Consider the following 25,646-nt stretch of genomic DNA (forward strand, 5'->3'; position numbering starts at 1 on the left):
GGTAGCTGGATGACTATGCTAAGCGACACGAGTGGGCGGCACAAACACGTGACCCATCTAGGCGTGAAACTGCAGTGGCAGACAGGATGGCAGTTTGAAAAACTAGGCCCCAAACTGTACATAATGCAAAGAAAAAAAAGAGGTGCAAGATGGAATTGTCCTTGGGCCCTCCCACCCACCCTTATGTTGTATAAACAGGACATGCACACTTTAACAAACCAATCATTTCAGCGCCAGGGTCTGCCACACAACTGTGGCTGAAATGATTGGTTCGTTTGGGCCCCCACAAAACAAGCTGGCAATTAATGTGTCCCTGCACAAACTGGCTCTATGGAGGCAAGATGTCATCCTCATCCTCCTCATCCACCGATTCCTCACCCTCTTCAGTATGTACATCCTCATCCTCACAAAGTATTAACTCGTCCCCACTTGAATCCACCACCACAGGTCCCTCTGTACCTTCTGGAGGCTGGTCTCCCTGGAAGAGCTGATAATTCATTTTGATGAACATCATCTTCTCCACATTCTGTGGAAGCAACCTCCTACGCCTTTCGCTGACAAGGTTCCCGGCTGCACTAAACACTCTTTCGGAGTACACACTGGAGGGGGGGCAACTCAGGTAAAATAGAGCCAGTTTGTACAGGGGCCTCCAAATTGCCTCTTTTTCCTGCCAGTACAGGTATGGACTGTCTGCCATGCCTACTTGGATGCTGTCACCGATGTAATCCTCCACCATTCTGTCAATGGTGACAGTATCATATGCAGTGACAGTAGACATGTCAGAAATTGTTGCCACGTCCTTCAGTCCGGACCAGATGTCCAAACTTGGTCCTGCCTGCCCTGCATCACCGCCAGCGGGTTGCTTAGGATACCTAAGTTTTTTCCTGGCAGCCCCAGTTGCAGGAGAAAATGAAGAAGGAGCCGTTGACGTGTCACGTTCCGCTTCAGCTGACAGTGTGTTCACCAGCAGGTCTTTGCACCTCTGCAGGCTTGTGTCGGCCGGAAAGAGAGACACCACATAGGCTTTAAACCTAGGATCGAGCACGGTGGCCAAAACGTAGTGGTCTGATTTCAACAGATTGACCACCCTGGAATCCTGGCAAAGCGAATGAAGGGCTTCATCCACAAGTCCCACATGCCGAGCGGAATCGCTCTGTCTTAGCTCCTCCTTCACTTTCTCCAGCTGCTTCTGCAAAAGCCTGATGAGGGGAATGACCTGACTCAAGCTGGCAGTGTCTGAACTGACTTCACGTGTGGCAAGTTCGAAGGGCTGGAGAACCTTGCACAACACGGAAATCATTCTCCACTGCGCTTGAGTCAGGTGCATACCCCCTCCTTTGCCTATGTCATAGGTGGATGTATAGGCTTGTATGGCCTTTTGCTGCTCCTCCATCCTCTGAAGCATATAGAGGGTTGAGTTCCACCGCGTCACAACCTCTTGCTTCAGGTGATGGCGGGGCAGGTTCAAGAGTGTTTGCTGGCGCTCCAGTCTTCGGCACGCAGTCGCTGAATGGCGAAAGTGGGCAGAAATTTTTCGGGCCACCCAAAGCGTCTCCTGCACGCCCCTGTCGCTTTTCAGAAAATTCTGCACCACCAAGTTTATTGTGTGAGCAAAACATGGGACGTGCTGGAATTTGCCCAGATGTAATGCCCGAACAATATTGGTGGCGTTGTCAGATATCACAAATCCCCAGGAGAGTCTAAGTGGGGTAAGCCACTGGGCGATGATTTCCCTCAGTTTCTCTAAGAGGTTGTCGGCGGTGTGCCTCTTACTGAAACCGGTGATACACAGCGTAGCCTGCCTTGTAACGAGCTGGCATTTCTGAGATGCTGCTACTGGTGACGCTGCTGCTGTTGCTGCGTAAGGTGATACATCTACCCAGTGGGCTGTCACAGTCATATAGTCCTTAGTCTGCCCTGTTCCACTTGTCCACATGTCCGTGGTTAAGTGGACATTGTGTACAACGGCATTTTTCAGGACACTGAGGACACTTTTTCTGACGTTTCTGTACAGTCTCGGTATCGCCTGCCTAGTGAAGTGGAATCTAGACGGGATTTGGAACCGGGGACACACTACCTCCATCAATTGTCTAAATCCCACTGCACTAATGGCGGATACCGGACGCACGTCTAACACCAACATAGCAGTCAAGGCCTCAGTTATACGTTTTGCTTCAGGATGACTGCTGTCGTACTTCATCCTCCTCGCTAAGGACTGTTGGAGGGTCAATTGTTTAGTAAAAGTAGTGGTGTTCCTACTTCCTCTCTGGGATGATGAACGACTCCCAGCAGCAGCAACAGCAGCAGCGGCAGCAGTAGGCGTAGCAATGCAGGATCCTCCAGAGGAATCCCGGATAGGAGAGTCAGTCATGCCAGTGACATGGCCTGCAGGACTACTTCCGATCCTGACTAAGGAGGAAATTGACGAGGAGGGAGTTGACGGTGTGGTTTGCAGGCGCTTGGATACAACAGGACAACGGGATTTAGGTGTCCCTGGACTGCTTACGGTCTTAGCCAAAGTTTCTGAACTTGACAGTAACTTTTTATGAACGCGCTGCAGGTGCCGTATAAGGGAGGATGTTCCTAGGTGGTTGACGTCCCTACCCCTACTTATTTCACCTTTACATATGGTACATATGGCAAGACAGTTGTTGTCCGGATTTGGATAGAAATATTGCCAGACCAAAGAGGTGGAATGTTTGGTCTTCTGCCCAGGCATGACCGTGATGGGCTTTTTCATCCCACGGACAACAACTGTCTCCCCCAGAGCCTGATTTAAACAAACCACATCACCATCAGAATCCTCCTCGCCAACTTCCTCCTCAGCGCCAGCTACACCAGTATCCTCATCCTGTTGTACTTCAACAGTGACATCTTCAATTTGCATATCAGCAAGTGGACTGTGGGTGCTCCTTTCAGCACTTGCAGGGGGCGTGCAAATGGTGGAAAGAGCCACCTCTTCCCGTCCAGTGCTGGGAAGGTCAGGCATCGCAACCACCACCACACTTGGACTCTCCTTGGGGATTTGTGATATCTTCTTAGAAAGCACAGTTCTTCGCTGTGCTTTTGCCAGCTTAACTCTTTTGATTTTTTTAGTGGGAGGAGGGCTTCCATCGTCATGTGAAGCTGAACCACTAGTCATGAACATACTAGGGATCGACCTTAGCCGTTCCTTGCCACTCCGTGTCGTAAATGGCATATTGGCAAGTTTACGTTTCTCTTCAGCTGATTTAAATGTCTTTTTCAAGGTCATTTTCCTGAACTTTGCCATTTGGGATTGTATGTGCCCTCTACTATGACATTGGGCATCGGCCTTGGCAGACGACGTTGATGGCATGTTATCGTCTATGTCATGACTAGTGGCAGCAGCTTCAGCACTAGGAGGAAGTGGTTCTTGATCTTTCTCTATTTTATTTTTATCGGAGAAAGTTTGGTCCTCCATTTATGTTATATCGATTTGATATATACGTGCGGCTAAACACAGAAAATAATTTTTTTTTTGGTTTGGACTGGAGTGTACTTTGTGGGTTACAGCACCCTTTAACGGTCAAGCCAGCCGGCCCTTTACTTATGACACAGGCGCACGCTTGGCACTACTTTGTTGATGCACGTGCGGCTACTGCGCACACAATTCACAAACACAGAAAATAATTTTTTTTTGGTTTGGACTGGAGTGTACTTTCGGGGGTTACAGCACCCTTTAACGGTCAAGCCAGCCAGCCCTTTACTTATGACACAGGCGCACGCTTGGCACTACTTTGTTGATGCACGTGCGGCTACTGCGCACACAATTCACAAACACAGAAAATAATTTTTTTTTTGGTTTGGACTGGAGTGTACTTTCGGGGGTTACAGCACCCTTAACGGTCAAGCCAGCCGGCCCTTTACTTATGACACAGGTGCACGCTTGGCACTACTTTGTTGATGCACGTGCGGCTACTGCGCACACAATTCACAAACACAGAAAATAATTTTTTTTTTGGTTTGGACTGGAGTGTACTTTCGGGGGTTACAGCACCCTTTAACGGTCAAGCCAGCCGGCCCTTTACTTATGACACAGGCGCACGCTTGGCACTACTTTGTTGATGCACGTGCGGCTACTGCGCACACAATTCACAAACACAGAAAATAATTTTTTTTTGGTTTGGACTGGAGTGTACTTTCGGGGGTTACAGCACCCTTAACGGTCAAGCCAGCCGGCCCTTTACTTATGACACAGGCGCACGCTTGGCACTACTTTGTTGATGCACGTGCGGCTACTGCGCACACAATTCACAAACACAGAAAATAATTTTTTTTTGGTTTGGACTGGAGTGTACTTTCGGGGGTTACAGCACCCTTAACGGTCAAGCCAGCCGGCCCTTTACTTATGACACAGGCGCACGCTTGGCACTACTTTGTTGATGCACGTGCGGCTACTGCGCACACAATTCACAAACACAGAAAATAATTTTTTTTTGGTTTGGACTGGAGTGTACTTTTGGGGGTTACAGCACCCTTTAACGGTCAAGCCAGCCGGCCCTTTACTTATGACACAGGCGCACGCTTGGCACTACTTTGTTGATGCACGTGCGGCTACTGCGCACACAATTCACAAACACAGAAAATAATTTTTTTTTTGGTTTGGACTGGAGTGTACTTTCGGGGGTTACAGCACCCTTAACGGTCAAGCCAGCCGGCCCTTTACTTATGACACAGGCGCACGCTTGGCACTACTTTGTTGATGCACGTGCGGCTACTGCGCACACAATTCACAAACACAGAAAATAATTTTTTTTTTGGTTTGGACTGGAGTGTACTTTCGGGGGTTACAGCACCCTTAACGGTCAAGCCAGCCGGCCCTTTACTTATGACACAGGCGCACGCTTGGCACTACTTTGTTGATGCACGTGCGGCTACTGCGCACACAATTCACAAACACAGAAAATAATTTTTTTTTTGGTTTGGACTGGAGTGTACTTTCGGGGGTTACAGCACCCTTAACGGTCAAGCCAGCCGGCCCTTTACTTATGACACAGGCGCACGCTTGGCACTACTTTGTTGATGCACGTGCGGCTACTGCGCACACAATTCACAAACACAGAAAATAAATTTTTTTTTGGTTTGGACTGGAGTGTACTTTCGGGGGTTACAGCACCCTTAACGGTCAAGCCAGCCGGCCCTTTACTTATGACACAGGCGCACGCTTGGCACTACTTTGTTGATGCACGTGCGGCTACTGCGCACACAATTCACAAACACAGAAAATAATTTTTTTTTTGGTTTGGACTGGAGTGTACTTTGGGGGTTACAGCACCCTTTAACGGTCAAGCCAGCCGGCCCTTTACTTATGACACAGGCGCACGCTTGGCACTACTTTGTTGATGCTCGTGCGGCTACTGCGCACACAATTCACAAACACAGAAAATTATTTTTTTTTTGGTTTGGACTGGAGTGTACTTTCGGGGGTTACAGCACCCTTAACGGTCAAGCCAGCCGGCCCTTTACTTATGACACAGGCGCACGCTTGGCACTACTTTGTTGATGCACGTGCGGCTACTGCGCACACAATTCACAAACACAGAAAATAATTTTTTTTTGGTTTGGACTGGAGTGTACTTTCGGGGGTTACAGCACCCTTAACGGTCAAGCCAGCCGGCCCTTTACTTATGACACAGGCGCACGCTTGGCACTACTTTGTTGATGCACGTGCGGCTACTGCGCACACAATTCACAAACACAGAAAATAATTTTTTTTTTGGTTTGGACTGGAGTGTACTTTCGGGGGTTACAGCAGCCTTAACGGTCAAGCCAGCCGGCCCTTTACTTATGACACAGGCGCACGCTTGGCACTACTTTGTTGATGCACGTGCGGCTACTGCGCACACAATTCACAAACACAGAAAATAATTTTTTTTTTGGTTTGGACTGGAGTGTACTTTCGGGGGTTACAGCACCCTTAACGGTCAAGCCAGCCGGCCCTTTACTTATGACACAGGCGCACGCTTGGCACTACTTTGTTGATGCACGTGCGGCTACTGCGCACACAATTCACAAACACAGAAAATAATTTTTTTTTTGGTTTGGACTGGAGTGTACTTTCGGGGGTTACAGCACCCTTAACGGTCAAGCCAGCCGGCCCTTTACTTATGACACAGGCGCACGCTTGGCACTACTTTGTTGATGCACGTGCGGCTACTGCGCACACAATTCACAAACACAGAAAATAATTTTTTTTTTGGTTTGGACTGGAGTGTACTTTCGGGGGTTACAGCACCCTTAACGGTCAAGCCAGCCGGCCCTTTACTTATGACACAGGCGCACGCTTGGCACTACTTTGTTGATGCACGTGCGGCTACTGCGCACACAATTCACAAACACAGAAAATAATTTTTTTTTTGGTTTGGACTGGAGTGTACTTTCGGGGGTTACAGCACCCTTAACGGTCAAGCCAGCCGGCCCTTTACTTATGACACAGGTGCACGCTTGGCACTACTTTGTTGATGCACGTGCGGCTACTGCGCACACAATTCACAAACACAGAAAATAATTTTTTTTTTGGTTTGGACTGGAGTGTACTTTCGGGGGTTACAGCACCCTTAACGGTCAAGCCAGCCGGCCCTTTACTTATGACACAGGCGCACGCTTGGCACTACTTTGTTGATGCACGTGCGGCTACTGCGCACACAATTCACAAACACAGAAAATAATTTTTTTTTTGGTTTGGACTGGAGTGTACTTTCGGGGGTTACAGCACCCTTAACGGTCAAGCCAGCCGGCCCTTTACTTATGACACAGGCGCACGCTTGACACTACTTTGTTGATGCACGTGCGGCTACTGCGCACACAATTCACAAACACAGAAAATAATTTTTTTTTTGGTTTGGACTGGAGTGTACTTTCGGGGGTTACAGCACCCTTAACGGTCAAGCCAGCCGGCCCTTTACTTATGACACAGGCGCACGCTTGGCACTACTTTGTTGATGCACGTGCGGCTACTGCGCACACAATTCACAAACACAGAAAATAATTTTTTTTTTGGTTTGGACTGGAGTGTACTTTCGGGGGTTACAGCACCCTTAACGGTCAAGCCAGCCGGCCCTTTACTTATGACACAGGCGCACGCTTGGCACTACTTTGTTGATGCACGTGCGGCTACTGCGCACACAATTCACAAACACAGAAAATAATTTTTTTTTTGGTTTGGACTGGAGTGTACTTTCGGGGGTTACAGCACCCTTAACGGTCAAGCCAGCCGGCCCTTTACTTATGACACAGGCGCACGCTTGGCACTACTTTGTTGATGCACGTGCGGCTACTGCGCACACAATTCACAAACACAGAAAATATATTATTTTTTTAGCACTTGGGGGGAGCACCCCTGATGGACAGAGCACCCCCTGGACAACACTGCAGCACTCCTTTAGGACTGGGACACTGCACAGGACTTTGGAGTGGACACAGCCCCTATGGAGAACTGACTGCACAACACAGTCCAGCCAGCCCCTATGGACTTTGAAGTAGTGGACACAGCCCCTATTAACAACAGCAGCACAGCACAACACAGCCAGCCCCTATGGACTTTGAAGTAGTGGACAACAGCAGCACTACACTACACTACACTACACAGCCCTAACTCCCACCCTCCCTCTTCACTGTCCACAGCCGAGTGAGAAAATGGCGCCGACGTGGGTACCTTATATAGGATCCAAAACCCGCGAGACTCGGAAGGCGGGATGATGACGTTTTGCCTCGATTTCAGATCCGAGTCAGGCGGGAAAAGTCGAGCCTGATTCGGATCGGACTCGGATCGGGGGGGCTCGGGGGGGTTCGGATTTCAGAAATCCGAACCCGCTCACCCCTAATTAAAACATGAGGACATTATTGTTACAATAGGCCATAACCAACAAATTGTGGCCAAAATAAAACACCAAAAATGTACGCTAATTGATTGTGTAATCATGACATTAGCAGCTCTGATTTCCACCTGCGTACGCTTTTGTGCTATCCCAATAAACTGCTTTCCAAACACATACCAAGCCGGTTTTCAATCCAACACTAATTACTTTACTGACTAGCCGCGATTAATCGCAGCACCATCGTTGAGTCCCGGGACGGAGGAGAAGGCCATCGCCAATGTGGTCGAGTAATCCTGACCCTAAGCTGTGCAAGCATTTTGAAGGGAAAGCGGATGTTCCAGTGACGTATGAGACGGTCCGAACACATTTGACGTTCGCATCTGCTAATGTATGTACGCCCCAAAAACGCCTCGCCACGCCTGCGTTTTTTCATCTCCACCCCCGTCAACACCCAAAAACGCCCTGTTCTGTCAATCACATTTGACATGTCACTTCCTGTACGCTATTTTAGGAACGAGAGAAAAAAAAATCGCAATCTGCCGTACGCACATGCGCAGTGTAACACCGACGCATGCGCGGTTAGTCAACATCGGAACGCAACGAGCGTACTGTTGGTAACGTGCGGCTCTGAATGAGGGCCAAAGTTACCTGTAATAAAGACAATTGTCATTTCACCCCATACATTATATTTAAAATAAGGAGGGGGGGGCAGCAAAAAATATTAAACATTTCTATATTTAGAACTAGCTGGGATACCCGGCGTTACCTGTGTTGAAGACTGGACCCTGACGTACATCTTTTATTTGTTTGCATTGTCCTCGCCTATAACCCCATTCCCTTGATCCCTCTGTTTGCTAAAATACATGCAAACAATGGCGTAACTACTGTGATGCAAGGGGTGCGGCTGCAATAGTGCCCGAGCTGCCTCTGTGGCCCGCCACTCCCCCTGCACCCATTCACGCACACAAGGTGCATCGTTTCAGTCAAGGCCACTGACTGGGGTCCAAGTGTCAACGGAGTTGAGTTGGTGCTTGCCCACCAGCGGATTACAGCTGGCGCACTGGCAGGCTGTAATGGAGAGACAGCGCTGCCGGTCATGAGGCAATCAGAGCTCTCAGATTGGCAGCCGATGAGCAGTGGCATCTCCAGATGGGCTTCCAGTCTACGAGCTCCAATTGGCTTGCGTACGGCGCCAGGTTCAAATTGCACCGATTGTCAATATCTGCAGATGCGCTTGCTGTTATTAGATGGCAATCCGGCCCCAAATCCACACCTGTTGGCTGCTGATGACAAACAGGGGAAGACGAGAGGCTGCTGGAGGGGCATGGGGAGGTGAGTTGCTGGGGGAGAAAAATGTGTAAGGGGCACTACTATTGTGTGGAATAATGTGTTATATAAGGCACTACTACTATGTGACATAATCTGTAAAGGGCATTACTGTGGTATAATGTGTAAGGAGCATTACTGTGTAGTGTAAGAGGCATTACTGTGTGGCATTGTGTATAAGGGGCACCTCTGGGGTGCCTTTTAAGATCTTGCTATGTGGCCCATAAAGTTCTAGTTACACCCTTGCATGCATACACAGAGGCTCTGGATTTAATATGAACTTGCATGAGTCATCAAGTTTGCTCAGAATGAAGATAAAAAGATATATTTGTAGCTTTCTCACAGGTTTTTGGCAGACTGCCTATTTCCTCTGGAAACGGCCCTGAAACTTGTGCAATGTAAGAGTGTGCCCATTTCTAGGGATTATGTAACAATGTGTGGCCCTGACTAAGTGCAAACCTACAGTAGGTAAAAACCTAATCCTGGTCAAATTACACCACTGACAAAAGAAGAAAAGATCACTAACCGTTGGTCGCATCCATTTAATGTTCTGTGTATGGAACTCCACTTTCAATTTGGAACCAATAATGTTCACATTTGCTGGGAAGGTTTCATCGGTAAATAGGGTGCCCTTCTCCAGGTGGAAATCTCTCAGCGCGTCAAAGTCCTGATTGTAAAATTTCCGAGGGTTCTCCAGAGTCCCATTCCTAGCGTAAGCCTGCGGCCTCGGCTCGCATCTCGTATCGTTCATGTTGCCTCTGAAAGAGGAATTATAGTTTACTACATGATTACATTGCTAAAGAGCGAGTAAAGTCACTATTTCACATACATACATATACATTTCTGGGTATAACTGAGCTTCATGATATACAGGACGTAACTGGAAATGAAGTCCACCATGCTCATTTTAGGTTCCAGAGTATAGACACTAGGGGGTATATTTATCAAAGTCTGTTTTTACTTTCGATTTGATATTCGATTTAGCTCACCTCAAATCGAATCAAATCGAAAGTACAAATCCCTCTTTAAATCCTTCATTTATTAAAATTTGATTTTAGAAGCATTTTCCAAATCGAATTCGATTTGGTTCGGTTTTGAACAGTGATTTGCTGCCTCTCTCAGCCAATGAACGGCTCCCTTCATTGAAGTCAATGGTGGGAACCGAAGAGTAAACTTTAATAACCCTGTGGCTCTCCTTTGGCTTCAATGGAGGGAGCTGTTCATTGGCTGAGAGAGGCGGGGGCTGATCTCTCTCAGCCAATGAACGCTCAGATACGGCTCTACAAAGGATAGAGCCACGTCTGAGCTCTTCATTCAGGAAGTAACAACCATCATGGTGGTTGCCTAGTGCATGGTTCGTGTTTATTCATTTTGTTGTTTCACCAAGACCATGGCTGCCTACGGCGGGTTCGGTTTTAGGGGGGGATCCCACATCATTTTTTTTTATTAATTTAACTCTTTCTAAGATTGTTACAGTAAGATACATGCATGCATCTCACTGATGTATGCCTGTATCTGTGTGAAAATGAACTGCACATGCTGAAAGCGAACGTTCTATTCAGTCGGGAATTTGCAGTTCGTCTTGAAGTGGGATTTGCTGTTTGATTTGTACATGAACATGCAAAATCAAACAGCAAATCACTGTTCAAAATCGAACCAAATCGAATTTTAGTAAATGAGGGATTTGAAGAGGGATTTGTACTTGATTCGGTTTGAGGTGAGCTAAACCAAACATCAAATCGAAAGTAAAAACGAACTTTGATAAATATACCCCCTGGTGTCTATCTAGACATTGTCTAGCTAATTACTATCTGTCTCTAATACCACACCCGCGCATTTTCGGATCTGTACAACATGCGCCATGCTATGAGTGAGGTGCATCTTGAACTGAGCGGACCCAGTGGGCATGATTCTGAGTTGGAGGCAGCGGCGATTTCAGATACAGTAGACCGATAACTTTGTGACGGCGCACGCATCAAAGTCGCACCACGTTTGCACCCCGAAGGTGTTTGTACAGAGTCACTGTCGCGATATCAGACACACGGATGCAGTAATGTATTGATAATGAGTTTGGCATTTCTGGGCGATGACAGGGAGGTGGCTCTTCAAACGCGCGGGGATGTAGCTTCTAATGGCGATGTCACATAGATGCCAGTGACTTTCTGACTTGAAAAAGATGGCATCAAAATGTGTCCAATGGGTGTGGGAGGAGCTTCAGATATCTGATTGTACCTAATCTCATCTCTGCATATACAGTGAGCTCAGAGTCAGTTATATGGAAGCATGACTTAGTAAGTCACAGTAATGTTTATCATGGCACTACAAGGTTTGTGACTCGGGCCAGGAGCCCTTGGGCTAGCTATATGTGCTGGAGTGTGAGTGAAGCTGGATGGCCTAATAATGCTACTCACAGAGGTCACCGGTAGCTGTAGCAGGAGAATGATGCTGCAAAGGAAGTCTGAAGATAAGACATGGAGGCCTGATGCAGGCTTGCAGGATAGCACTTGGATGTTGCGGGTTACCAGAATTTGCCAATAGCTGTAAGATAGGCAAATGCAGGTTTCCAGGATTTGCCGCTTGCAGAGGAGCTGGAATAGAATGCTAGGGAGCACAACTGGTACAGGCTGCGGGCATATACTGAGACAGAATGCTGGGATAGTTATAGCAGACTGCAGAAATATACTGGAACTGGATGCTGGAAGCACAACTGAAGCAGGCTGCAGAAATATACTGGAACTGGATGCTGGAAGCACAACTGAAGCAGGCTGCAGAAATATACTGGAACTGGATGCTTGAAGCACAACTGAAGCAGGCTGCAGAAATATACTGGAACTGGGTGCTGAAAGCACAACTGAAGCAGGCTGCAGAAATATACTGGAAATGGGTGCTGAAAGCACAACTGAAGCAGGCTGCAGAAATATACTGGAACTGGGTGCTGAAAGCACAACTGAAGCAGGCTGCAGAATATACTGGAACTGGGTGCTGGAAGCACAACTGAAGCAGGCTGCAGAATATACTGCAACTGGGTGCTGGAAGCACAACTGAAGCAGGCTGCAGAATATACTGGAACTGGCTGCTGGAAGGACAACTGAAGCAGGCTACAGAAATGCACTGGAATAGAATGCTATTAAGCACAACTGAAGCAGGCTACAGAAATATACTAGAACTGGATGCTGGATGCACAACTGAAGCAGGCTGTAGAAATATACTAAAACTGGGTGCTGGAAGCACCACTGAAGCAGACTGCAAAAACATACTGGAACTGGGTGCTGGAAGCACAACTGAAGCAGACTGCAAAAACATACTGGAACTGGGTGCTGGAAGCACAACTGAAGCAGGCTACAGAAATGCACTGGAATAGAATGCTATGAAGCACAACTGAAGCAGGCTACAGAAATATGCTAGAACTGGATGCTGGATGCACAACTGAAGTAGGCTCCAGAAATGTACTAAAACTGGGTGCTGGAAAAACTACTGAAGTAGGCTGCAGAAATATACTGGAACTGGGTGCTGGAAGCACAACTGAAGCAGGCTGCAGAATATACTGGAACAGGGTGCTGGAAGCACATCTGAAGCAGGTTGCAGAAATATACTGGAACTGGGTGCTTGCACAACTGAAGCAGGCTGCAGAAATATACTGGAACTGGGTGCTGGAAGCACAACTGAAGCAGGCTACAGAAATGCACTGGAATAGAATGCTATGAAGCACAACTGAAGCAGGCTACAGAAATGCACTGGAATAGAATGCTATGAAGCACAACTGAAGCAGGGGTACAGAAATGCACTGGAATAGAATGCTATGAAGCACCACTGTTGCAGGATACAGAAATATACTAAAACTGGGTGCTGGAAGCACAACCGAAGCAGGCTGCAGAAATGCACTGGAATAGAATGCTATGAAGCACAACTGAAGCAGGCTACAGAAATATACTAGAACTGGATGCTGGATGCACAACTGAAGCAGGCTGCAGAAAAATACTAAAACTGGGTTCTGGAAGCACTACTGAAGTACACTGCAGAAATATACTGGAACTGGGTGCTGGAAGCACAACTGAAGCAGACTCCAAAAACATACTGGAACTGGGTGCTGGAAGCACAACTGAAGCAGGCTGCAGAATATACTGGAACTGGGTGCTGGAAGCACAACTGAAGCAGGCTGCAGAAATATACTGGAACTGGGTGCTGGATGCACAACTGAAGTAGGCTGCAGAAATATACTAAAACTGGGTACTGGAAGCACTACTGAAGCAGGCTGCAGAAATATACTGGAACTGGGTGCTGAAAGCACAACTGAAGCAGGCTGCAGAAATATACTGGAACTGGATGCAGGAAGCACAACTGAAGCAGGCTGCAGAAATATACTGGAACTGGATGCTGGAAGCACAACTGAAGCAGGCTGCAGAAATATACTGGAACTGGGTGCTGAAAGCACAACTGAAGCAGGCTGCAGAAATATACTGGAACTGGGTGCTGGAAGCACAACTGAAGCAGGCTGCAGAAATATACTGGAACTGGATGCTGGAAGCACAACTGAAGCAGGCTGCAGAATATACTGGAACTGGGTGCTGGAAGCACAATTGAAGCAGGCTGCAGAATATACTGCAACTGGGTGCTGGAAGGACAACTGAAGCAGGCTACAGAAATGCACTGGAATAGAATGCTATGAAACACAACTGGAGCAGGCTGCAAAAATGCACTGGAATAGAATGCTATGAAACACAACTGAAGCAGGCTGCAGGAATGCACTGGAATAGAATGCTATGCAACACAACTGAAGCAGGCTGCAGAAATGCACTGGAATAGAATGCTATGAAGCACAACTGAAGCAGGCTACAGAAATATACTAGAACTGGATGCTGGATGCACAACTGAAGCAGGCTGCAGAAATATACTAAAACTGGGTGCTGGAAGCACTACTGAAGCAGACTGCAAAAACATACTGGAACTGGGTGCTGGAAGCACAACTGAAGCAGGCTGCAGAAATATACTGGAACTGGGTGCTGGAAGCACAACTGAAGCAGGCTACAGAAATGCACTGGAATAGAATGCTATGAAGCACAACTGAAGCAGGCTACAGAAATATGCTAGAACTGGATGCTGGATGCACAACTGAAGTAGGCTCCAGAAATGTACTAAAACTGGGTGCTGGAAGCACTCCTGAAGTAGGCTGCAGAAATATACTGGAACTCTGTGCTGGAAGCACAACTGAAGCAGGCTGCAGAATATACTGGAACTGGGTGCTGGAAGCACAACTGAAGCAGGCTGCAGAAATATACTGGAACTGGGTGCTGGAAGCACAACTGAAGCAGGCTGCAGAAATATACTGGAACTTGGTGCTGGAAGCACAACTGAAGCAGGCTACAGAAATGCACTGGAATAGAATGCTATGAAGCACAACTGAAGCAGGCTACAGAAAAGCACTGGAATAGAATGCTATGAAGCACAACTGAAACAGGGGAACAGAAATGCACTGGAATAGAATGCTATGAAGCACAACTGTTGCAGGATACAGAAATATACTAAAACTGGGTGCTGGAAGCACAACTGAAGCAGGCTGCAGAAATGCACTGGAATAGAATGCTATGAAGCACAACTGAAGCAGGCTACAGAAATATACTAGAACTGGATGCTGGATGCACAACTGAAGCAGGCTGCAGAAAAATACTAAAACTGGGTGCTGGAAGCACTACTGAAGTTGGCTGCAGAAATATACTGGAACTGGGTGCTGGAAGCACAACTGAAGCAGGCTGCAGAATATACTGGAACTGGGTGCTGGAAGCACAACTGAAGCAGGCTGCAGAATATACTGGAACTGGATGCTGGAAGCACAACTGAAGCAGGCTGCAGAAATATACTGGAACTGGATGCAGGAAGCACAACTGAAGCAGGCTGCAGAAATATACTGGAACTGGATGCTGGAAGCACAACTGAAGCAGGCTGCAGAAATATACTGGAACTGGGTGCTGAAAGCACAACTGAAGCAGGCTGCAGAAATATACTGGAACTGGGTGCTGGAAGCACAACTGAAGCAGGCTGCAGAAATATACTGGAACTGGATGCTGGAAGCACAACTGAAGCAGGCTGCAGAATATACTGGAACTGGGTGCTGGAAGCACAACTGAAGCAGGCTGCAGAATATACTGCAACTGGGTGCTGGAAGGACAACTGAAGCAGGCTACAGAAATGCACTGGAATAGAATGCTATGAAACACAACTGGAGCAGGCTGCAGAAATGCACTGGAATAGAATGCTATGAAACACAACTGAAGCAGGCTGCAGGAATGCACTGGAATAGAATGCTATGCAACACAACTGAAGCAGGCTGCAGAAATGCACTGGAATAGAATGCTATGAAGCACAACTGAAGCAGGCTACAGAAATATACTAGAACTGGATGCTGGATGCACAACTGAAGCAGGCTGCAGAAATATACTAAAACTGGATGCTGGAAGCACTACTGAAGCAGACTGCAAAAACATACTGGAACTGGGTGCTGGAAGCACAACTGAAGCAGGCTGCAGAAATATACTGGAACTGGGTGCTGGAAGCACAACTGAAGCAGGCTACAGAAATGCACTGGAATAGAATGCTATGAAGCACAACTGAAGCAGGCTACAGAAATATGCTAGAACTGGATGCTGGATGCACAACTGAAGTAGGCTCCAGAAATGTACTAAAACTGGGTGCTGGAAGCACTCCTGAAGTAGGCTGCAGAAATATACTGGAACTCTGTGCTGGAAGCACAACTGAAGCAGGCTGCAGAATATACTGGAACTGGGTGCTGGAAGCACAACTGAAGCAGGCTGCAGAAATATACTGGAACTGGGTGCTGGAAGCACAACTGAAGCAGGCTGCAGAAATATACTGGAACTTGGTGCTGGAAGCACAACTGAAGCAGGCTACAGAAATGCACTGGAATAGAATGCTATGAAGCACAACTGAAGCAGGCTACAGAAAAGCACTGGAATAGAATGCTATGAAGCACAACTGAAACAGGGGAACAGAAATGCACTGGAATAGAATGCTATGAAGCACAACTGTTGCAGGATACAGAAATATACTAAAACTGGGTGCTGGAAGCACAACTGAAGCAGGCTGCAGAAATGCACTGGAATAGAATGCTATGAAGCACAACTGAAGCAGGCTACAGAAATATACTAGAACTGGATGCTGGATGCACAACTGAAGCAGGCTGCAGACAAATACTAAAACTGGGTGCTGGAAGCACTACTGAAGTTGGCTGCAGAAATATACTGGAACTGGGTGCTGGAAGCACAACTGAAGCAGACTGCAAAAACATACTGGAACTGGGTGCTGGAAGCACAACTGAAGCAGGCTGCAGAATATACTGGAACTGGGTGCTGGGAGCACAACTGAAGCAGGCTGCAGAATATACTGGAACTGGGTGCTGGATGCACAACTGAAGTAGGCTGCAGAAATATACTAAAACTGGGTGCTGGAAGCACTACTGAAGCAGGCTGCAGAAATATACTGGAACTGGGTGCTGGAAGCACAACTGAAGCAGACTCCAAAAACATACTGGAACTGGGTGCTGGAAGCACAACTGAAGCAGGCTGCAGAATATACTGGAACTGGGTGCTGGAAGCACAACTGAAGCAGGCTGCAGAAATATACTGGAACTGGGTGCTGGAAGCACAACTGAAGCAGGCTGCAGAATATACTGGAACTGGGTGCTGGAAGCACAACTGAAGCAGGCTGCAGAAATATACTGGAACTGGGTGCTGGAAGCACAACTGAAGCAGGCTACAGAAATGCACTGGAATAGAATGCTATGAAGCACAACTGAAGCAGGCTACAGAAATGCACTGGAATAGAATGCTATGAAGCACAACTGAAGCAGGCTACAGAAATGCACTGGAATAGAATGCTATGAAGCACAACTGAAGCAGGCTGCAAAAAGGCACTGGAATAGAATGCTATGAAGCACAACTGAAGCAGGCTACAGAAATGCACTGGAATAGAATGCTATGAAGCACAACTGAAGCAGGCTACAGAAATGCACTGGAATAGAATGCTATGAAGCACAACTGAAGCAGGCTACAGAAATATACTAAAACTGGGTGCTGGAAGCACAAGTGAAGCAGGCTGCAGAAATGCACTGGAATAGAATGCTATGAAGCACAACTGAAGCAGGCTGCAGAAATATACTAAAATTGGGTGCTGGAAGCACAACTGAAGTAGGCCACAGAAATATACTGGAACTGGGTGCTGGAAGCACAACTGAAGCAGGCTACAGAAATGCACTGGAATAGAATGCTATGAAGCACAATGGAAGCAGGCTGCATAAATATACTAGAACTGCATGCTGGATGCACAACTGAAGCAGGCTGCAGAAATATACTAAAACTGGGTGCTGGAAGCACAAATGATTTAGGCTGCACAAATATACTGGAACTGGGTGCTGGAAGCACAACTGAAGCAGGCTGCAGAAATGCACTGGAATAGAATGGTATGAAGCACAACTGAAGCAGGCTGCAGAAATATACTAAAACTGGGTGCTGGAAGCACAACTGAAGCAGGCTACAGAAATGCACTGGAATAGAATGCTATGAAGCACAACTGAAGCAGGCTACAGAAATGCACTGGAATATAATGCTATGAAGCACAACTGAAGCAGGCTACAGAAATGCACTGGAATAGAATGCTATGAAGCACAACTGAAGCAGGCTACAGAACTGCACTGGAATAGAATGCTATGAAGCACAACTGAAGCAGGCTACAGAAATGCACTGGAATAGAATGCTATGAAGCACAGCTGAAGCAGGCTACAGAAATGCACTGGAATATAATGCTATGAAGCACAACTGAAGCAGGCTACAGAAATGCACTGGAATAGAATGCTATGAAGCACAACTGAAGCAGGCTACAGAACTGCACTGGAATAGAATGCTATGAAGCAATGCAGAACCAGGATCTGCAAATCTGATTCTTTTAAAATCTTCAACTAACCAGTCACAGCCAATGGAAGCTGTAGCTTTATTTTAATGTAAAGTATATATATTTTTTCTAAATGAAGCTTGCTGAGAAGTCGGTGGCAATACTGTTTCTCCTAAAATAAGAAATAAAACTGTAGACAACCCATGATTAATGTATTAGTAGCCGTTTGTTCTCCCAGGCACCAGCAGCGTTTGTAGTGTTAGTTCATAATTCAGGAAAATGTAAGTAAAATGCAACATGCCAAAGATCCATTGAATGTAGTATACATATTATTTGTTCCAGTGGAGGGAACCAGGGAAAAGTGCCAAAGGACTGACCACATCTTGGGGATTAATGAGGCTAAATACATCTAATTGTTAGTAATTAGCCATTACAATGTATGGATTTTTATTTATTTTTTTAATACTTGTGTACTGTAAGGAATATTGCAAACAGTAGTCTTGGTTCTCTTTCATGCAATTTACAGTAGCGGGTACATTATCACATATAACAGGCATATGTGATACAGGTAATATCACATCATTTTAATGTAGTTACTGCTCTGATAAAGCTATGGGATAAGTGGGGTAAGGAGCACAAGGACGTCTGATCTGATGACTTAAACAGAGAGATAGGAAGAGAAAAGAGTTAACATGGCAGGTAGAGCTGCAAACAGCAAGGCAGTCACCATTTCTGCACCATCCTATTTCATGGAAGCACTCCAACTTCAACCTTTACCAATACATAGACAATGAGCACGGTGCTTGGGTTCACCCTTCCCAAAGTCACGGCCCAGCAGCCTATTTCCTTTTTGGAGCTTTGTAGAGATTTTAAGAATAAATACATTCTGTAATGCACAATGCAGTACTGTAAAAATAAATACAATCTATATTGTACACTACATTATTGCAAGATTAAATACACACTATACTGTACAATACAGACTACATTACTGTAAGAATAAGTACACACTGTACAATACATTACTGTAGGAATAAATACACACTATACTGTACAATACAGAATACATTACTGTAAGAATAAGTACACACTGTACAATACATTACTGTAAGAATAAATACACACTATACTGTACAATACAGACTACATTACTGTAAGAATAAGTACACACTGTACAATACATTACTGTAGGAATAAATACACACTATACTGTACAATACAGACTACATTACTGTAAGAATAAGTACACACTGTACAATACATTACTGTAGGAATAAATACACACTATACTGTACAATACAGAATACATTACTGTAAGAATAAGTACACACTGTACAATACATTACTGTAGGAATAAAAACACACTATACTGTACAATACAGATTACATTACTGTAAGAATAAGTACACACTGTACAATACATTACTGTAGGAATAAATACACACTATACTGTACAATACAGACTACATTACTGTAAGAATAAGTACACACTGTACAATACATTACTGTAGGAATAAATACACACTATACTATACAATACAGAATACATTACTGTAAGATTAATACACACTGTACAATACATTACTGTAAGAATAAATACACACTATACTGTACAATACAGAATACATTACTGTAAGAATAAGTACACACTGTACAATACATTACTGTAAGAATAAATACACACTATACTGTACAATACAGAATACATTACTGTAAGAATAAATACAAACTACCATAAAATATAATACTGGAAGATAAAATTCAGGTTGTGCAACACATTACTGTAAGAATAAATACATACTATACTGTCCAATATATTACTCAAAGAATAAATACAAACTATACTATAAAATATGATACTGTAAGATAAAATACACACTACACTGTACAACACATTACAGTAACATTAAATATAAACTGTAAAACTAAAATAAAATATGCACTATACTGTACAACACATTACTGTAAGAATAAATACACACACTGTACTGTAAAATACATGACTGTACGCATGAATACACACTGTACTGTGCAATACATTACTGTAAGAATAAATACACACCATACTGTACAATAAATTATTGCAAGAATAAATATCCACTGTACTGTACAATACATTACTGGTAGAATAAATATACACTGTACTGTACAATACATTACTGGAAGAATAAATATACACTTTACTGTACAAACCATAACTGTTAGAATAAATACACACTGTACATAAATACATTATTGTAAGACTACTGTAAATTAGGGGTGAGCGGGTTCGGATTTCTGAAATCCGAACCCCCCCCCCCGAGCCCCCCCCGATCCGAGGCAGATCCGAGTCAGGCTCGACTTTTCCCGCCTGACTCGGATCTGAAATCGAGGCGAAACGTCATCATCCCGCCTTCCGAGTCTCGCGGGTTTTGGATCCTATATAAGGTACCTGCGTCGGCGCCATTTTCTCACTCGGCTGTGGACAGTGAAGAGGGAGGGTGGGAGTTAGGGCTGGCTGGGCTGTGTAGTGTAGTGTAGTGTAGTGCAGAGTAGTGTTGTGCTGTGCTGTGCTGTGCTGCGCTGTGCTGCTGTTGTCCACTACTTCAAAGTCCATAGGGGCTGGCTGTGTTGTGCTGTGCTGCTGTTGTTAATAGGGGCTGTGTCCACTACTTCAAAGTCCATAGGGGCTGGCTGGACTGTGTTGTGCAGTCAGTTCTCCATAGGGGCTGTGTCCACTCCAAAGTCCTGTGCAGTGTCCCAGTCCTAAAGGGGTGCTGTAGTGTTGTCCAGGGGGTGCTCTGTCCATCAGGGGTGCTCCCCCCAAGTGCTAAAAAAATAATATTTTTTGTGTGTTTGTGAATTGTGTGCGCAGTAGCCGCACGTGAATCAGCAAAGTAGTGCCAAGCGTGCGCCTGTGTCATAAGTAAAGGGCCAGCTGGCTTGACCGTTAAAGGGTGCTGTAACCCCCAAAGTACACTCCAGTCCAACTCCAAACCAAAAAAAAAATTATTTTCTGTGTTTGTGAATTGTGTGCGCAGTAGCCGCACATGCATCAACAAAGTAGTGCCAAGCGTGCGCCTGTGTCATAAGTAAAGGGCCGGCTGGCTTGACCGTTAAAGGGTGCTGTAACCCCCAAAGTACACTCCAGTCCAAACCAATAAAAAAAAAAATTTCTGTGTTTGTGAATTGTGTGCGCAGTAGCCGCACGTGCATCAACAAAGTAGTGCCAAGCATGCGCCTGTGTCATAAGTAAAGGGCCGGCTGGCTTGACCGTTAAAGGGTGCTGTAACCCCCAAAGTACACTCCAGTCCAAACCAAAAAAAAATTATTTTCTGTGTTTGTGAATTGTGTGCGCAGTAGCCGCACGTGCATCAACAAAGTAGTGCCAAGCGTGCGCCTGTGTCATAAGTAAAGGGCCGGCTGGCTTGACCGTTAAAGGGTGCTGTAACCCCCAAAGTACACTCCAGTCCAAACCAGAAAAAAAATTATTTTCTGTGTTTGTGAATTGTGTGCGCAGTAGCCGCACGTGCATCAACAAAGTAGTGCCAAGCGTGCGCCTGTGTCATAAGTAAAGGGCCGGCTGGCTTGACCATTAAGGGTGCTGTAACCCCCAAAGTACACTCCAAACCAAAAAAATATATATTTTCTGTGTTTGTGACTTGTGTGCACTGTGGCTGCACGTGCATCAACAAAGGAACAGCGCCAAGCGTGCGCCTGTGTCCCATAAGTAAAGAGCCGGCTGGCTCATTTCTTAAAGGGTGGTGTAACCCACAAAGTGCACTACTCTCCAGCAAAAATAAAAATATATTTTCTGTGTTTGTGTGCGCTTTAGCCGCACGTATATATCAATATAACATAAATGGAGGACCAAACTTTCTCCGATAAAAATAAAATAGGGAAAGATCAAGAACCACTTCATCCTAGTGCTATTGCTGCTGCTGGGAGTTGTTCATCATCCCAGAGAGGAAGTAGGAACATCACTACTTTTACTAAACAATTGACCCTCCAACAGTCCCTAGCGATGAGGATGAAGTACAACAGCAGTCATCCTGAAGCAAAACGTATAACTGAGGCCTTGACTGCTATGTTGGTGTTAGACGTGCATCCGGTATCCGCCATTAGTGCAGTTGGATTTAGACAATTGATGGAGGTAGTGTGTCCCCGGTTCCAAATCCCGTCTAGATTCCACCTGCATCCTCAAAGCAGCAGCGACAAGCGTGCGTCTGTCTGTTAAAGGGTGGTGACACCTTCAAAGTGTGCTACACAAACAATAAAAATATTGTTCTTTTTTTTCGGTCTTTGTGAAATGTGTGGGCTGTAGCCGCACCTGCATCCTTAAAGCAGCAGCGACAAGCGTGCGTCTGTCTGTTAAAGGGTGGTGACACCCTCAAAGTGTGCTACACAAACAATAAAAATATTCTTCTTCTTTTTTCTGTCTTTGTGAATTGTGTGGGCTATAGCCGCACTTGCATCCTCAAAGCAGCAGCGACAAGCGTGCGTCTGTCTGTTAAAGGGTGGTGTAACCCTCAAAGTGCGCTCCACAAACAATAAAAATATTCTTTTTTTTTTCCTGTCTTTGTGAATTGTGTGGGCTGTAGCCGCACTTGCATCCTCAAAGCAGCAGAGACAAGCGTGCGTCTGTCTGTTAAAGGATTACATCGGTGACAGCATCCAAGTAGGCATGTCAGACAGTCCGTACCGGTACTGGCAGGAAAAAGAAGCAATTTGGTGGTCCCTGTACAAACTGGCTCTATTTTACCTGAGTTGCCCCCCCTCCAGTGTGTACTCCGAAAGAGTGTTTAGTGCAGCCGGGAACCTTGTCAGCGAAAGGCGTAGGAGGTTGCTTCCACAGAATGTGGAGAAGATGATGTTCATCAAAATGAATTATCAGCTCTTCCAGGGAGACCAGCCTCCAGAACGTACAGAGGGACCTGTGGTGGTGGATTCAAGTGGGGACGAGTTAATACTTTGTGAGGATGAGGATGTACACACTGGAGGGTGAGGAATCGGTGGATGAGGAGGATGAGGATGACATCTTGCCTCCGTAGAGCCAGTTTGTGCAGGGACACATTAATTGCCAGCTTGTTTTGTGGGGGCCCAAACGAACCAATCATTTCAGCCACAGTTGTGTGGCAGACCCTGGCGCTGAAATGATTGGTTTGTTAAAGTGTGCATGTCCTGTTTATACAACACAAGGGTGGGTGGGAAGGCCCAAGGACAATTCCATCTTGCACCTCTTTTTTTTCTTTGCATTATGTACAGTTTGGGGCCTAGTTTTTCAAACTGCCATCCTGTCTGCCACTGCAGTATCACGCCTAGATGGGTCACGTGTTTGTGCCGCCCACTCGTGTCGCTTAGCATAGTCATCCAGCTACCTCGGTGCAACCTTTTGGACATAAAAACACTATTGTGAGGTGTGAGGTGTTCAGAATAGACTGGAAATGAGTGGAAATGAAGGTTATTGAGGTTAATAATAGCATAGGAGCAGAAAAACCTACAAATTCTGTGATTTTAGCTGTTTTTATGCTTTTTTTCAAAAAAATACAGATCCAAAACACAAAACCCAGAACCCAAAACACGGAAGGGTGGTTTTGGCAAAACCAATCCAGATCCAAAACACGAAGAAAGATCCAGATCCAAAACCAAAACACAAAACACGAAAAGTGGCCGGTGCACACCCCTACTGTAAAAACACACTACAGTAACATAAAATACACACTATGGTCCGTATAGTCAGTTGCCGTACTCTTCGCCGCCATCGCGGGTTTTGGGTGCGAAAAAGTATCGCTCTCGTCCCCACTTGTCCCGTATTCAATTCCAAATCAGCGAAAACGGGACCCGGCGAAAGTGAAATCGCCAAAAAGGTCTGTCCGTTTTGGGTAAATCAGCCTGACACCCCCCAAAAGATGCTCTGACATGGGGGTTCACTATGGGTACCCCCAAATAGCCCTGCTGAAGGTATTTGGGGTCTTTGAATGGTCTCAATAGGCGCTATTTAGCGTCTTTGGGACAGGGGTGAAGAATAGCATTTAGCAATTTTTTGGTTGGAAAATAAGAATTCCCATCAAATTTGGGGTACATGAAAATTGGTGCAAGCATATTCTAAAGTTGCTAAAGTCAAGCATTAAAGAGCGCCAAAAGCGCACCTTCAGCAAATACCTGCAATCCAAAAAACACCTCCCCCAAACTTCCAGACCCCCCCAAGGCGATTTTGCAAATTTTTTAATTTGTACCCCAGCTTTGATTTTTTTATCACCCATTTTTTCAAAGTGCTTTTTTGGGGTGTCCTTTGAGGGTTTTTTTTGCGTTTTTTGACGCAATTAGCGTCAAGGGGGGTGTAAATAGGGTTTACGGGGGTTGCCACAATTTTGCACCCCAAAACACAGATTCTGCACTTTTTTCTGCTGGGTATTCATAGGCAAAACTTTTTCGCCTATTACATTGCATTGCGTTATCGCCCCGACGAAAAGACGCTAAAATTGAATAGGGGGATAAATGAAATAGGCGAAAATGACTGCATTGGCGAAAAAGTATTGCCGAAACTGACTTTTTCGCTCAAAATTGAATACGGCCCTTTGTTGTATAACACATTACTGTAGGGATAAATACATAATGTACTGTACAATATAATACCATACCTCCCAACATTTTAACCTCCCAAGGATGGACAGGTCGCGCGGCCGAAAAGGGGGCGTGACTTGCACAAAAGGGGTGGAGCCTACTGAAAATGGGGCAGACCCTCGTGGCTTCCCCCATTTTCGTCACTTTGGGGGTGTGCCCAGCACTCTCCGAGATGCTGGGTAGCCCACAGGCAGTCCGTACACAAGAGAACAGATGCCGTGCGCATGTGCACTATACAACACATTACTGTAAGAATAAATACAGACTGTACTGTAAAATACATGACTGTATGAATAAATGCGCACCATACTGTACAATAAATTATTGGAAGATTAAATATCCACTGTACTGTACAATACATTACTGTAAGAATGAATATACACTTTACAAACCATAACTGTTAAAATAAATACACACTGTACATAAATACATTATTGTAATACTACTGTAAATACACACTACAGTAAGATAAAATATGGCCCTATATTGTATAATACATTACTGTAGGGATAAATACATAATATACTGCAAAATACATTCATCTAAGAATAAATACATACTATACTGTACAATTCATTACTCTAAGAATAAATACAAACTATACTATAAAGTATATAATACTGTAAGATAAAATGCACACTATACTATACTGTACAACACATTACTATAAGAATAAATACAAACTACTATAAAATATAATACTGTAAGATAAAATATTTACTATACCTTACAACACATTACTGTAAGAATAAGTACACACTATACTGTACAATACATTACGCTAAGGATAAATACACACTGTACTGTAAAATACAGTACTGTAAGAATAAATGCACACTATACTGTACAACACATTACTGTAAGAATTAATACACACTGTATTGTGCAATACATTACTGTAAGAATAAATACACACTATACTGTACAACACATTACTGTAAGAATAAATACACACTATACTGTACAACACATTACTGTAAG

General features: G+C 45.2%; 1 protein-coding gene across 1 annotated transcript in view; it reads right to left on the bottom strand.

Annotated features, from left to right (window-relative positions):
• The window catches only part of LOC148508500 (calpain-1 catalytic subunit-like), a gene marked incomplete at its 3' end in the record, with an annotated part of 97,199 nt that overhangs the window by 35,277 nt on the left and 36,276 nt on the right, over nucleotides 1-25,646 (bottom strand). Inside the window, exon 2 of the mRNA XM_088444438.1 lies at nucleotides 9,691-9,922. Coding sequence (XP_088300564.1) covers nucleotides 9,691-9,915 — 225 coding nt within the window. The remainder of the gene's footprint in view (nucleotides 1-9,690; nucleotides 9,923-25,646) is intronic.

This window comes from Taudactylus pleione, unplaced genomic scaffold (assembly GCF_031769625.1).
Source record: "Taudactylus pleione unplaced genomic scaffold, aTauple2 ptg000363l, whole genome shotgun sequence".
Classification (NCBI taxonomy): domain Eukaryota; kingdom Metazoa; phylum Chordata; class Amphibia; order Anura; family Myobatrachidae; genus Taudactylus; species Taudactylus pleione.